This window comes from Lepisosteus oculatus, chromosome 4 (genome assembly GCF_040954835.1).
Source record: "Lepisosteus oculatus isolate fLepOcu1 chromosome 4, fLepOcu1.hap2, whole genome shotgun sequence".
Taxonomy (NCBI): Eukaryota; Metazoa; Chordata; class Actinopteri; order Semionotiformes; family Lepisosteidae; genus Lepisosteus; species Lepisosteus oculatus.
This window is the reverse complement of record NC_090699.1, coordinates 36013644-36030524: the sequence shown is the minus strand read 5'-3', so window position 1 is coordinate 36030524 and position 16881 is coordinate 36013644. Positions and strand designations below refer to the sequence as shown.

At 40.9% G+C, this 16881-nt stretch overlaps 1 protein-coding gene across 3 annotated transcripts in view; it reads right to left on the bottom strand.

Moving 5' to 3' along the window:
- Window positions 1-16199, bottom strand: part of cnnm2b (cyclin and CBS domain divalent metal cation transport mediator 2b) — a 75302-nt gene extending 59103 nt beyond the window's left edge. For all 3 annotated transcript variants that reach the window (XM_006630751.3, XM_006630752.3, XM_015347452.2), the window contains exon 1: window positions 14524-16199. In XM_006630751.3, the coding sequence (XP_006630814.1) occupies window positions 14524-16006 (1483 nt within the window). In that variant the 5' untranslated portion in view covers window positions 16007-16199. The remainder of the gene's footprint in view (window positions 1-14523) is intronic.
- Between the last annotated feature and the right edge of the window lie 682 nt (window positions 16200-16881).

Here is a 16881-nt window from a genome sequence, read left to right as displayed (position 1 = left end):
AGAACAAACAATGAAGAAAACAACTTTTTGTACAGAAAAAGTGACACTAGGCAGCTGGAAAGTGCTGGAAAGTGAGGGACTAAACAAGTCAAGTTCATATGTACTGTATATACTTCAAGTAAAAACAGGTATCAAAAACAACTGTGCATGCTTGTATACAGAGTGCCCTTTCATTTCTCTCATTAGCACACATGGTTATCATTAATATACTTTACCACACAAGGGTATCATTATCATATTTTAATACTTGGAAGTAACAAATTATTATGTAGAGTATCCATAAGCACTAGAAATTCATGTCCTGCTTTAAAACATGCTCAACATGTTCTTGTCCTTGTTTAAACGCATTCCATGAACATGTTGAAAGCAATTTACATTTAAGTGTGTTAGATGAAACAGAAGAATGTCTCGTAGACCTGTTACCTCATCAGTACGCTGGCTAGCACTAAATTACCAGCGAAAACAGGGAAGGAGTCCTTTTCCAAGTTTTCTAGTCCTGGGATTCTAGAACAGCTTTCTGTATAAAATGACAATTAGGCAGAAACCAGAAAACAGGAGAAATTACTGCAGATCCTGCTGGAAATTTCAACTGATGTTGCTCCTCCATTTGAACACTCAAAATAACTAAAACTCATGCAGCCTGAAAAACAGTACCCTCTTGTGTTCATAGAAACACACACGTCAGACGCTCCACATCAAGGTTTTAGCTAAGAAAAATCAAATATATCTGGGCTTTAAAAAGCCCATTTTTATTTTCTTGCCTGCAAGTTAAGGTATTTAAGGTGTAATGTATATTTTCTTCTAATACTTGAGATAGGAATTGTTTGCTGAAAATATTGCCTTGTGTTAAATTAAAAAGCAGATCAAGAACAATATCTCAATTTAAAACAGCAAGTACTACAGCCAACTCATCACTACGTTTTTGCTGAGACACTTACAAATATTTAAGCAGAAATTGAAGTGTTCTTCTTCCATTTACTTGATTACAGTAAAACAGCTTCCTTCTAAGAACTGATGATTCTTGATCCTTAGCTTCTGAGATCTGACAAAGGTACACAGTGATAATGCAGTGATACTTGAAAAAAAAATGCTCATGATAATTAGACCTACATGAATGTTACATTTCCCTGAGTGAGGCGTGGTTGCAGTTTAACTAGTTTAATGTTTGTGAGACCTGAGATGTGTGTAGTAATGCCAGATCAGACAGGCTTTGTGAATGTACAGAAGCTTGATTCAGGCTTTTCATTTGTTTTGCTAATCTGTTTTAAGTCCATTTTGTGCTGTACCAGAATCCAAAGAATGTGGGACATTTTAACAGCAAAGCTTTTCATCAGAACATCATATAGCACTGTTCTAAATGAAACAACAACATAGTAAAAGACTATTTTTGCTACATTTATTAATAAGACGTCATATTTGAAACCTGATGTCTAAGGGCAAAACACCTGAAATGGGAGAATTAAGGTGCTGTAAACGTGAGCTACTGTGATAAGATCAAGGAAGGACTCTGCAGGATGGGTCTTCTAAAAAAAGATAAACAGCCAATCCTGTATTAATGAATGAAGACGACAAGTGCAGCAATTTAGAAGAAGTCAGCACAGCAGCTGAAATGCAGTTCATCCACATTAATGCAAAACTGTTTTTTCTGTCTCTATAATAAGTGGACATGGCTGTTTGCAGGAATGAGCCAAGATGCCAGTGATTATATTCTGCCGGGACTACAGCCTGCGAGAGTCTGCTCAGCTCATTACAACCTCTGTAAACTGGCAGCACTTCAGATGTAGCCTGGATGGAAAAAAAGGTCAAATTGCCAAAACGTAGAATTTGTCCTGCAGACAGAGAAACTCACTAAACTACAAGGCTGAAGGGGGTGGGGGGTTAACAAGTCTTATTTTACTTTTCGTCAAAGCATTCGCTTAATAAGAAACATTTCCTTGAAAGTTTATCACTGTGACCACACTTTTTTTCTCTTTTAGGAAGGAAGTCTTTGGGATCCAAAATGCACATATGACAAAAAATCTGCTCCAGATATCGTAAGGGTGGGAAGGGAAGACCTTTGCAATTCAGAAAACAAAACAGGCAACATTCAAATGCAGAAGTGAAAAGGTCAGAGATGTGACACATCAGAGAATATAAAAGTATGTTTACAGTGTATTCCAGCCCCTGTATTACACTGTGAAAAAAACAGTATAACAATTCAACCTAATCCAATTTGAACTTAAAAAGAAAATGTGCAGAACGCAGAGCAACTGGTAGTACAACATCAATGTCAGCCTTATCCAAACAGACTTTTTTGGAATTGAAATATTTAACATGCAAACAGGCTTGAGCGTATACCTCCACTGGACAGCAAGAGGTTCACAATCCAAAACGAGAGTCAGATTCTGACAATGTGATTAGGTAATACACTCTCTGAGGAAAATCATGTCTGGAGTTTCACTAGTTTGCTGTCCAAAAAGTGTTTTTTTAATGTCAATGTATGCATGTATTCTAGAGAACACAATGACTCTAGAAGTACTGTACTAATTTTCGTCTCACTAAAGGTGCAGGAGGGAGCAATGACGGCTAAAACATCAGGAACGCTGCCATTGTAAAAATGATTACATGCTTAAATGCAACCAGAAGCAGCCAGCAGCCCTATTGCTCACCACTTCATTTAGATAAGTAATAAATTGCTTCACCAGCTGAATTAAAGAGAGTTTTCATGGAGGCCAGACTGCACGAGCCCAGGCCGCCATTTAGACGGAGCCCTGGGGTTAACAAACCTGCTCTTCCGGTAAGTGCCATTGGATGTTCAATGGGCCTTTGTCACACAGGGCTGAGCTCCACCAGCACCACTTGCAGGGGCATCCTGACTTCTTCCCTGTTCTATCCATGCCACTCTGATACCTAATAAGATTAGCTGCCGCTGCCCTCAAAAAAGAAAATCTTTTTGGCTTGTCTTTAGTTTTGCAATGTATAGTAGTCATTGCAAGGATGAGTGAAACCATTGTACTTCCCAGTGAGTAAACTTGGGCAATAAGTGAAAATGTACTGGGCATAGCAAATCAATAGGAGCTCTACCCACAGCCTGACTGAAGGGATAATGGGATCACTGTCCAATATCCGCACAAAATGGCATGTGTATTTGAGCCATTAGTGCAAGTAATGATAAGTGTGTATATATTTAAACCTTTTAAGAGGATTCCCAAAGTAAAAAATAGGATTAGAGTTTTCGCCTTAAATGAAAACGCATATAGTAACCAAGCAGGCTCCTTGATCTAACTAAAAGATTTCTTGATTTAACACAGAATTCTTACAAAAATGAAAAATAGCTTGAATGCTCGGAATTAAGCGGAGATTACCCTAAATTAGATCGTGTGCAAAATGTTTTAAAGCCAGAAGGCTGCCCGCGTATTACTTCCAACACTGATCTGTAGCGTGCAGTGACCTTTGGAAATCCAGACTTTCCTAGGAAACTACAGGATTCATTTTCTGAAGGTTGATGAAGTTTAACCTACTATAAATTATGTAATATAACGCACAAATTAAGATCAGCATTGCATTACCTACAGAAGAATGTAGCTTTCAGAACAGAATGCACCACTATACTGTCCTTTGCCTGTCACATTTTCAATTTATCAAAAACAACTAATGCATCACAACTTCTTTCACCGGATAAGCACAGACATGAAAAAAATGCAAAAAAATTAAAGAAGGTAGATTAACAGAATGACTGTTCCCATGTACCATCTTAAAGAAATCATTCATACCACATGTTTCCCCATTATTAATTTTATCTAGCACTGTATGGTCTCAATAACTGTTATGGTTTCAGCTTTGAATGTTAATTAATTACTAGGCAATTATTATTATTCTACTTCCAGATCTGTCAAAGCTGAATACACACTAGCTTGCAGTCAGATATCCATACTGCTTTTCTAGAGGTCTTTAGACCACTTGAAAGGACTGCATGTTTCTCCTACCTGTCTTAATCAGCAGCAAACTTTCATCTAATACTGTCAAGCACCACCAGAACCTGTTAACATGGCAAATCTACAGTAAGCCCACACACACATCTCTATTACTGTCCTCAGACCTTATAAATAAGCATGTCTTGACCCCGCTCACTCCATCAAAGAACAACTTTCCTTCGTAGAGAAAAGGAAGGCCACATGCTGACCTATTCAACAGAAGCTGTGCATATTAAGGAAAAAAGGAACAAGATTAATGCGTCTTGTAATCAGGGTTGCTTCCTTAGTGAGGCCCAGTAAACAAAATGAAACATTCTTCACAGTCAGCCACAATAGAGTAACATTGCTAGAGCTGTAATCAGTTACTTTGAGAAAACAAACTGCTTTTGGATGTCAAATGTGGCAAAATGGTATGTACCTACACCATTCAGCTCAACGGGATTACATAAAATGCTGAATATTTCACTGCCTGCTAAGGAAATAAAGTTGATGGCACAAGTTTGTTTCCATCAAGACCTTTAGAACACAACTAATAAGCACATCACATATTCGTGGGTATGGTGTCCAACAACTAGGCATGCCAATAAACACAGGTCTTTGACAAAGGGAGCCAAAACATGGTTTTCCTGCAGAGCTGAATCAATTATTAAAATTCCATCATTTTTGCCATACACTAGGAGTGTGACAATTAGCAGTTCCGAATCTCCCTCTATCAAATCTTAGCACAAACATCTCACATTACCTCTCCCGCAGCCACTCCGTGTCTATCAGCTGTATAAATCGTCCACTTTGTCATTTTCCATTTTCAACTGTTTACGCAACAAGGTAACATAAAACCATGTGGGTAGGCCCATATTAGATGAAGTCAGCAGAGATGAAAGGTGCTGGATAAAGGCAAGGAATTAGCCAAATACTACTGAGCTGCTCCTTCATGAATCAACAATATTTATGCAGTTGGTGAGCAAGAACTGCTATGTGTGAAAGCACAAACTACATGAAGCTGCATTTCTGTACTGTTAAACATTATTTGTTCAAAATAAATTTGGATTTGCCCGAATGTTATGGATAAGCAATTGGAAATTTTCTATCGAAATTTTGAAATGTACCGTAATCAAGATGGTTCACTTTAGTCAGAAGTCCCATGAACAACTTTCCTAATAATAATAATATAACTATTTTTATTGACACCCTTTTACTAGTTCAGTCTCCTTGGGAGATTAAACCCTTTCTTATGTGGCTGTGACTTTGGCTTTAAAGGTCAAAGTCAAGGACACACCAGATTTTGCCAGGTGGCATCATGTCTACACAGCAATTGAAAAGGATGCTCATAAATGTCCACAACATTATTATTCAAATCAATATTACATTTCTATTCATAGCAATGGAGAATCACAACTTGTAACACAATATTACAGATACAACTGTCAGAATATAGCAAATAAAAAAAGGAAAATGTATTCATGATAAAGAATTCTCAGTAGAAACCATGGCAAACGTGACTGGAAATGCATGTGCTCGGGTCAGTGGAACAGTCTGATTAGAATGAGCGTGCGTGCAGTATGCTTCAGAGGACACCAACAATACTCCTCCCCCTTCCCAACATTTAAACTTTTATTCCAGAGCCTCCATAAGCACTGTCAGCAATTCCGCGCTAAGCACGGTTGTGAATGAATAGATTTAGGACCCGGATCAAAAAATAAAAGCAAAGGAAACGCAAGTTTCACCTTGCGCTGCCAAACAGAAATCTACTGCCCTGTCAAACTGCTGCATCAGTTCACGCCTGGGCGGTCTGCCTCTCTCAACTCTAGTGTAAGGAGAAAATAACAGTACCTAGTTAAGTTACTGAAAATAAATAAATCTCTGATAAGAGCACTGACACACTGCCAAGTTACATACAGCGGGCACAGGGTTCACTGATACGTGATCAATCCAAGGTTTGCAAAAAAAAAGAGTGCAGGATATGTAATGTGTACTTTCGATCAAATCACATACTGTTTAAACACAGATACAGAGTACAAAATACCAGCTGGTTACTGAACATGCACATTTTCACAATAAATCAGATACATTTCTTGTCCAAAGATACCTTATGTTACCACGTACTGTATGTTATTTCCTTACTGCCAAATCACATTTACTATGAATTTAATGAAGTAAAGCAAGGGCTTTGTGTGCTTTCTTTGCACGTTCTATGATGGTTAATACTGACCACAATACAATTCCTTGTTCTTAATTGATTAAAGCTTCCAGTTCCTGACTCTGTCAAACAAAGACACAAAGGCAACAAACTCTATGGTAAAGTTTAAATTCCTATGGAGTTCACAGATCTTAGGCTACATTATTTCCTAAAATGACAGTACCTTAAAAGACAGGTGAAGGTGCACAGAAATGCCCATCAGCAGCTAGACATGTATTCAAAACAAACAGAAACAAAGTTTCGTTAAATCCCACTTATTACAATTTGCACAATATGGTTAGACTTTCCCCATCTCATTTCCATTCAATATGAAGGGACCTGTTCAGAAAGTATTCTTCTGTAACCATTAATCAAATAAATCAGATCACACAACAGAAGATGGAACTAGGAAGATATTAAACTGAAGGGACAAGGTATGTTAAACATTTCATTACCAGTCACAGATGATTGATGTTTGAAACTGAAAGGTCTAGGCAACCTAAAACGGCATTATGCAAACTACAGAGGAAACAATATCACAGCCAGTCATGTGTGAGCTATGAACTGCACCGATTAAATCAGATTTCAAATAAATCATCTTATACCTCCGACACTAAAGCAATTTAAGAAGGCTGTATAAACAATATGCATATGTTTTTGTATATTTGTATATGTAGAAGCTGTGAAAGTCACCCGTAGGGCCTGAGAAACTGCATCAATTCATCAAATACATTTTACTTTCCAAATCCCTTCCAGAGTGAAGGAATAGCAAACCTCCCATCCTGGAATGTCTCTAAAAGAGCAAATGTTTCAAACCATTTCAGTTTATCATGGCTTTCCATGAGCAACACGCTGAGAAAATGCCCATTTCTATTCCCGGATAAAGGGTTAAAAACCTCAAAGTGACTGGACGTGCTGTTTCATTGTGAAGGAGAGGTGCATTTCCAGCTTCTTATCTCTGTGATCTGCAGGAGGGCAACTTGTGACCTCTTGTGAAATACTTGTTAAATGAGTTGTTTAAAAAAAAAAACATTTGCATGAGTATTCTCAGAACAATTAATTTAAGGAGACAGGAGTTATGGAAACAAATATCTGGGAAACCACACAGATTAGATGGCACATATCAGCACTGCAATTCCCTTTAAAGCGAATTTTAGGCAATACAGCTTAAATACTGCTTTATCAAGATCTAATGTCCCATATATTTAAATAGCATTTCTTCATCACACCAGTCGCATTGTCCAGTCGTACTCAAAGTCACACGCTGAAATGCAACAACTACCCCCAGGGCAGACCCTTACAACTACTTACTGCAAACACCACACAGCCACTCAGACAAATGAAATATCACAGAAGTATCGGGGTCAGCTGTGCATCTATGGTTAAATTCTGCCTACAAAGCAGACTTGTCCTTTCAATACATCCCTCTGACCGAGGTTACGTTTCTGCCCCGAGGCATTTACGCTACATGCTTGAATTGCTTTTCAAAGACAAAGTCCTGGTCAGGGATGGAGAGTGAACGGCGTCCAGGATACTGGCAGGTTAAAGATAACAATCTCTACTGGCCTCTTTGAGCTTGTTCAGCTTGCCATGTGAGAGCCCCTGGACGATCCGGCTGAGACCAGACTGTGCCTGCAGACCAGGGAAGAGGGATACCAATCTGACTGGCTGGATTTACACCTGCATTTCAGAATTACTGAGCACAGATTCCAGATCATTTGTATGCATATCAGTGCATTGAACCTTGCAAAACACAACAGGTGGATGTTTCGGTAAAGATGAGTACACAGACTGTCAGAAGTATACACCTCTGGGCAAACAGCATCAGGCCCTCTACACTGCAGGGACTGGATCTGCCAAAAATCCTGAAACAACATTCTTCTAAACAAGTCACATAAACGATAGATCCATCAGTCTGTTATCATAGTTCAAATCAAATACAAATAAGACAATAACTGAATCTGGATCTTCTGCAAATGTTTAAATCACATTCACTTAAATGCCCAAAAAAATGAACATGTGAAGGTTAAGTATTCCACACTGAAAAGCCAAAAGTAGAAACATGACTATCAGCAGTTCGGTCTTCTTCAGGCGACAGCCTTTTGCAGCTAATGCACACTGCCACATGCTACCCCCTCAAAAGTCTGCAAAGAAAAATGCCTGTTGAAGAAATTGAACTGGATTTGAAAAGATGTGGCTGTTTAAGAACTTATCCAAACCAAATTGACCATACAATTGTGTAATATATATGCAGTACAGTGGCGCAGTGGTCAGTACTGCTGCCTTGTTGTACTGGGGCCCTGATGCCCTGAGTTCAGTTCCAGGCCTGGGATACTGTTTGTGTGAAATCTGTATGTATTCCCCTGTTCACATGGAGGAAACCTCTGGGTGCTCCAGTGTCCTTCCACAGTTCAAAGACATACTGGTAGATTAATTGGCTTCTGGGAAAACCTGTCCTGGTGTGATTGTCTGTGGCCGTCTGTGTCTCTGCGTGCCCTGTGGTGGACTTGCATCCCATCCTAGGTGTGTACCCCATCTTGCACCCACTGCTTGCCAAAATAGGCTTTAGCTCCCCCACGACCCCGAAAGGAGATGAACCAGTAGGAAGATGGACATGCAAACATATAGTACGCTTCCTAAAGCACCAGCATTCTGAATTCATTTGTGTTTTTTGCAAGTGAGATGGGTGTTCCCAAAGACAAAGACAGTGTGCCACTCACTCTCTGCCTCACAGTCACTCCTCAGCCGTTGAGAAGGCAGCTGTCTGAGGATCAGGAAATGCATATTTTCCTAAGGCAAAGCACTGCAGATCCCTGTGTGGTATCTAACAATGCATGTAAAATAGCATAAAATTAAGAAAGATATTTAATTGTACTTGGGTTAATCACAGATATCTTTCGAAAGGACAGCATGTTTATGCTGCTAATTTTACAATTAAGAAACTGTTTTTGAAAGTCATATTAAAGCTGTTCTCTCTGAATGCCAACAAGTACATGAGTGATTAATGAACTAGTGAGTTCCTGTGCACGCTAAAGAACAATCCTGAATAAGGGAAGAAGTACTGACAACAGACATCACTGTCACACAAACTCCTTCTCCTTTCTACACTTTCCCCCCTTCCCACTTACTCTGTCCTCCTATTTGTTTTTGCTACCAAGAATATTGCATATAGAGAGATTCATTGGCAAATCCTACATCAGAGCAGAAAGGCATAACCAGCCATTTAAAGAACTTATTGATAAGTCGCATTAAGGCACCATATCCGGAGGGGTTCAGACCTTGTTATTCATTATCTAAACCAATGCATTAAGTGATCCCAACAGCAGAGTTATCTCCGCCATCACCCAACATGGCAGGCTCAACCACAGAGCCAGCGGTGATGCTGGAGGTAACCACAATTTTAACCTGCACAATTAGGCAGGCAAATTAAACAAGATGCCCCAGCCTGATACCCTCCGTGCTGCATTTCCAACACATCCTAGGAACTTGAAGCAATAAGCATTAGTGAAGAAGCAAACTTCACAAAGCTGAGGATACACACTACTGACTGTATAGGGGACAGGTGATGGAAAAGATCGTCTGAGCACGTCAGCTATAAAATTGTATTTTTTCCATATGAAGCAGGACAGGTGAGCAACTGAAAGTCTGTCAAGAACAATGATCACAAACAACTACAAGTACGGAACACACACAGCTACACCTTCAGAGTACATGCAGAAGAAATGCCATCAATGATTTGGTTGTACGATGACTGAATGGTCCAAAATCCTCTCGACTGCAGCTTGTGGTGATGGGTTTAAGATCTCAGCAGGCAGATCTGTATTTATTGAAAGGATTAATAAGACAACTGCGCATTAAGATAAAACCTCACTCCCAAGGGTGCCTCTGAGGGAACACCTTAGTGAATTGTTTCCAGCTGCAATGTCTGATCTCCAGGACTGAACAACACCACATGTGTTTTTATTTAGGTTTGTTTTTTTTCCTACAGTATGTGCATTTTATCATATTTATTATTACTTTTCAACTAATAGCAAATGTAAACTTTCCACACATTGCATCATGTGTCGCTGTATCATGTGTTATTAAGATCCAAGGATAAAAGTTCACAATAAAAAGAATATAACAGTTATAATCGTAAAGTCATTTTGATGACCCATTAAATGTCAGATACCACCTGAAGACTTTTACGTTTACAGGTGACATAGTCCAGGCACAGGCATGAGGCATTAGAGAGAAAAAAAGAGAGACGAACCCGCAATGTCACAGTACTTGTTACCATCGACTTCAAATGATGGCTGGCCTTATTAATTCAACATGTATACAATATAACAGCCAACTAATGAGTTAATCATGGACCACATGTATGTATAAAACCCCATTAAACTATAACTACAAGAACAGTCAATCATCTAGAACAGTTTATCACAAATCCTTTAAGCAGACATTATATATACTCCAAAACAGACGGCTATTTAGAGGTTAAAGGCTCATGGACTTAAGCTTGTTACCTTGCTCTGTATGCCTAATGTTAACGCAGACAAAGGTTTGTAGTGATATAAAGACAAGATTATCTTCATAACATAACATTACCTTTGCTCTTTCAGAAGCACTGATTTCTACCACCTAATTCTAAAAATAATGTCCAGATGAAAAAGGAAAAAAGAATGTATTTTGAGTTTTGTCAAAGTATCACGTGTAAATTAAATAGGAAGGCAGGAAAAGATATACCAAAGCGCCATCTGACAACAGAGCATCATTTTCAAGTTTGTGTTAAGAGGCTAGTTGAAGAATAAGTAGAATCAAATTTTAAAACGTCACCGCATTAGTTTTATAATGAACTGTACTAGTTTCAGGGAGACATTCACAGAGGTGTGGAGGAAGATCCTAAATGTTTCTGGTAACCAAGAAAAGATTTTAGCAACACTTCCAGTCAGCCTTGCCCAATTGCTAAACAGTAACTACCAAGGATAAGATTTCCCCCCACCCTGTAGAAGTTTTTAACCTGAAGCATCATGTCAAACAAAGCAGTGTCTTTCCTTTATCTAGTCAATGAAAACCCTACAGTGCAGCCTGACGAGGACTCTAAAGACCTGGCTTTCCTAACTACCAGATACGAACTGCTGTGATGGAGCAAGAGATTGATTTGTAAGGAAAAAACATCTGTGAATAAGCATCTATATACCTTTCTATTTCCACTGGATCTTTAACATGTGCACATTCCACCTCATAACACACAAACTACGTGTACAGATCAGATCTAGTACTCATTCTGCTTTATACATCTGAAATGAATAGTAGTAGTACTAAGTCCACTGACATTCAGTTTTATTATGTTTCCCATTAATCTAGTGTGTAAATACTGCCGTCAGTCTCACCTCAGTCTACAGTTCACAATTATGAGGGGCAAATGAACTGCGTGTGTTGGGGGAGGGGACTGAAGGCAGCTGGGGAAGATACATTTAACAGGTTGAAATACCCTTGTTTCTGTAATCTTGGAATGATTTAATTATAACATTATTTAAATAGCAGAGATAGTAACATATTCCAGGAATGTAATATACTGTCGCCTGAGGTCCTGTCTTAAAATATTAAGACAAGAAGAAACCTCAGTGTCTTCAAACACTTCTGTTAACTTCATTCAGCAACATACTGTATACTAGACCCTACATTTGTCTACCAAACATTATTAAGTTTAGTCCTTAGTCTAATCTAATCTACTACTTCTCCAGAAAGCAGATTTCATTGTCTGTGAACAGGAAAGAAAGAGTTAAAATTTTGTGAAGATGACAAAGTCTATACAAGACGATTCTCTGGCCAGTTTCACAACTTATTTAAGCCATCCGCTTAGATATCTACTAGAAGTACCAGAAAACCAGGTTTTTGGTACTTGGCATGTTAGCAATGTATACAACGAGAATCTCTATTTTGGGGGAAAAAATACTCTAGACAAAGAGGATCAACATAAATTACAGATTATATGAACATGATTGCTAACATGCACTGCACCTTAATGGCGCATGGATCTAACTTGAGCAAACACTATTTGAAGGGCTAAAGTCCTGCCTGTACTTTCCAAAGAGAATCCACACGCAGTTAGCAAGAAATGATCTTGAACAGAGTGGGCAGGATGCTTTAGAGAGGCAGCAAATAGCATTTTTCTTTCAGTGTAAGGGTAGTATTACCTCAGCAGGCAGACTGCTGCACAGAGCATCACAAAGTAGCAAAGTACGTCGATCAAGAAAATGCCAGATACCAGACTCAGGGATTAAAACCATTGCTAAATCGATGCAAACCTCTATTGTTTGAGCGATCAATCAGCTATCGGTTCTCGCATCAATACTGATAACTGCAAAATAAAGCAGACGCGCGCGCACAAAATAATGAAGCAAGCTGTTTTTTTGCAAAACAAAATCTGATATATAGGAAGCACTGACATTTGTCGTCATTATTTTTTAGATGCACCCCGACCAAATTAATTAAACCAGATAGTGCTTCATGGATGACACTTAAAAAAGTGAAATGTACAGTGTGCGTGAAACAATATAAAGCACCGTACTGCCTTCAAAGCAGCGAGTACATCACAGAAACTGAAGGGTCAGCTGTTCAAATGAAACAATTCACAAACTCCGAGGCTCTACCCGCACCCGGGCCTTCATTTAAGACACCCTGCAGGTAACTGACAATAGCCTACAGCTGATTGTGCAAAAGCATATGTCAAAGCATTTTAGGGACACTTTTTCGTGTTGATTGTGAAACACATAATGTTTTACTGCATTTCATAGTGTCGAGGTGTCGGCTGCTTTGGGACAGTATACATATGCCAAATACACTTAAGCGATATTAGTCTTGCATAAACTATGAAAACCACGAATAACTGTTTAACTTGCGCGCCCAAAAAACAAGTCTGACTTGAAAGTAGCATGGTGTTTTAATAGTAAGGCCACCGCAGTATTAACGTGACATGCGATTGGAGGACATTGAAAACTCCAGACCAGGTTCTTCTTAAAAGTCAACTCTGTGGTTCAGCCCAAGCGAATACTGCAAATTTATCACATACGGTAGAAGACTAACAAGCATTAACCAAACAAAACATTTGCCCTTTCTGCAAATCACTGACATCGGAATAATATTATTTCATTTGTTTTACAGGTAAAAACAAGTTGGATGGATAGCTCATACTAGACAATATTTCATTGAAACGCCCACGTGTAACGTGTGTATCGTGTTTTAGAATACAATAGGCGTTTGGAGCTTCATCGGGAGAATGAAAGAAAATATAACAACTACGTTTGATCTCAAAAATGCTATTTTGAAATCAGTAGCGGTTAGAATCAGTGCAGTTGATTTTTATTAACGGGTTTTTTTTCCCCAGTGCCACCTGCGCAATAAAATAAACCGTTCAGGCGGCCATCAAGTTGCAAAACGCCGTAGAAAAATTAGATAAGGCCTGCGAAATTTCAATCTAACTGGGCGACATTTAGATAGATAAGACTTTATTGATCCCGTAGGGAAACTGATGAATATATACATATGTTTTATGCGATTTGGATCCACGACGATCCCATCGTCCGCGTGATTGCGATTTGTGCATATCGGGTCGTGGCGGTAGCGTACAGGTAATAAGTGTTTGGATCAATTCGCCTTTGAACACAGTAGATGCGATGGGTACACCTCGGACTCAAACAGCAATCTGATGAGCCCGTGAATCGCTGAGCAGGCAGCACTGGTACCCTCTGGCAGCTCAGCCCCCACAGTGCCTGCGCCCGGTCCTCTCAGCCAGCGTGTGGGGCACTGCACCGCTGCAGCACCTGGCGACCTGCAACCCGCCACACGTACTTTCCACAAGCCACAAGAGCGGATGAAGACAAAAACAAACAAACAAACAAACCCCCGACGGGAATGGGCATAATTTATTCACCCTCCCGACAGGACTGCGAGTGGCAGGATGCAAGATGCACTGTTGTTTGTTTACCGCATGAAAATGCGCAGCGCTTTGCCATCTGAACACCGGGGAAGCAAGAAGTGCAAAAACAGCAAAACCTCATACAGAATCCTGGTTGATATACAGTAGATCGCGATAAGTGTCTGATGTTCCAAATCGGGAACCAACCTTTTTCCAGAAACCGAACTACTTTCGGAAATACTTGTGAAAACACCTTATAGACAGCCGCATCATCAGACCGCATTTATTCCCCATGGTAATCAGGGAAATAACTGTACATTGACATGTCCTATGCCAATCTCACGCTCAGTTATGACAAAGACTCGGCGCACTTTATCAGAGCACTCATCACTAGAAGTGTTACAACTCAACCCTTGCCAAGGTGAAACATTAAAATGCAATAAATATCTGAAGGAGGTAAACAAAGTGAGTGAAAAAAAATACTGCCCCACCTTTCTTGAATTCCTCCAGCATGGCATCCAGTTTGGTGTCATTGAAAACAAAATGCAAGGGATGGCTATAGAACTTGGTGATGGTTTTCAATGGTGTGCTGTCGTCCGGGTCGACAAAGGCCAAGTCCTTAACGAACAGAAGGTCCACAATGTTAGATCTCTCCCCTTCGTAGACGGGGATCCGAGTGTACCCACTCTCCATGATCTCAGACATGGTGTTGAAGTCGAGGATGGCGTCGGCGGTGATCATGAAGCAGTCGCGCAGGGGAGTCATGACATCTTCCACGGTCTTAGTCCTGAGCTCCAGGGCGCCCTGGATGATGTTGAGCTCCTCTTTGACCAGGTCATTGTAGGGATCTGTGACCCTCAGCATCTCCAGGAGCTTCTCCCTGTTGTACACCGTGCCAATCTCCTGCCCCAAGACGCAGTCCAAGAGTTTGCTCACGGGGTACGACGCAGGAAAAGTGAGCAGCATGAAAAATTTGGTCAGAAAGATGGTGTTCGCACCTACAGCCAGACCGTGCCGGGAGCAGATCGCCTGGGGCACAATTTCGCCAAAGATCACGATCCCGATGGTGGACACCACCACAGCTATCAACCCCGAGCCTGCGATGTCATCCAACAGAATGGTCAGGGTGGTGTTCACAAGCACGTTCCCCAGGAGCAGCGAGCAGAGCAGGTAGTTCCCTTGACTCCGGACCGGCTCGATTTTCTTGGCGTAGTTCTTCTCCTTCTCCGTGCCGCAGTTCTGGACGATGCGTAGTTCCATGGGGTCCAGCGCCATCAGTCCCAGGTTCAGCCCACTGAACATGCCCGAGAGACAGAGCAGCAGCGAGATGAAAATGACCTGCAGCCAAAAGGGCAGCAAGAACTTCCTCTCCTCCACCACTATCACTTTCGTGTCCTCTCCGTCATGGTAGATCCAGGTGGTCTCAGTCCATGGGTCGTGCACGCCAGACACAGCAGGTGTTGGCATGGCAATGCACAAGTAGTAGGCTTTGCTCTTCTCCGTTTTCCGCAGAGGCTTAATTTCAATTTCCACTATGCCAGAAGTCTTTCTATTTAAGACAATATTGGGCAAAATTATAATATCCGAAGTCCTAATGCCACAGGGATGATAGCTTGAGGTATCCTCTTTGCTCTTATTATCCCTAGTGGTGCTGTCAATGTTGCCAACGACTTTGCTCCGCTCATGCTCTGTAAAGGCGATTTTGGACCACGTCTCGTTGTTAATGTTTTGCCCATAGACTCTCAGCTTGACCCGGGTCCTTTCGCTGACCCGCAGGGACCCCCCGTCCATAAAGGAAACGTCGTCTGTGTCTTCTAGTCTGAGCCCAATGATAACCGTCTCTTCTGCCCCTTCCTCGCCGCTGGACAAGCTCACCAAACAGCCGCTGACTGTAAAGAATACCAGAGCCAGAACTCGGACCCGGCTGAGCGCCGCCATCTTTAAAGTGGGCACTGTGGCCGAGCGCTCTGCCATCTTGATTGTGGGCAACCGCTTTTAAAAGAAGAGGGCTTTTAAAAATCACAGCCAATCGGAGTCCGCCTTCATCTCCTCTGCGGGTTTCCTTGACTCATGCATCAGACCTGTCTGCTCCCACCACGCGTCTCCAGCTCCTCTGACCAACAACACAGCGGAGCAAGCACAGTATGAACTCGTGTTCCTCGTGATGCCCAAAGACGGGCGGCCCCCGCACCCAATCAACTACCGATTTTATAAGGAGGCGGGGTGTTTTCCGAGGCAAAAGCCAATAAGAAAAGAAAACAAACATATGGGGGCGGAGTTACTGCCCAGGGCCGTCCTCGTGACTTATTTTGACGGAGGGTTGAAGGCAGCAAATAAGGTGTAGGAGGGGGTAGGTCTGATGAAGGGGAGGGGATCTCGGCAACCAATGAAGGTGTTGTTCCTGCCCACTTCCTGAAACATCCGTCAATGAGACAGGCGTGAGACTGCAGGTGGATAACAGGTGCAATTATGATAAATAAGGGCTTTAGAGCCGTTTTAAATTGAGAGTAGTTTTACTGTGACTTTTCACAATAATGAAGCTTCATGCTAGTTCTTTCTGCAAAGATGTGTGATGACCTAATACATAACTTCAATGAAATCCCCTTGAAAGCTAGGAAGAAAAAAGGCCATCAGTAACGACGTGTGTGTTTTTGCTGTTAAGCATCTCACCGTCTACGTTAAGAGCAGTTGGTTGTGTTTTGTTTTATTCATGTGTTTAATGTTCGCATAAATCTGTACCTGTTCTTTCTTCCAGTTTCATAAGGGAATAGTAAACTGACGTAATCCCTTCGTTTTTCCTTTCGGCAGTCGGTAAACATAACACATATTGTACATCTTTCGGTCACCTT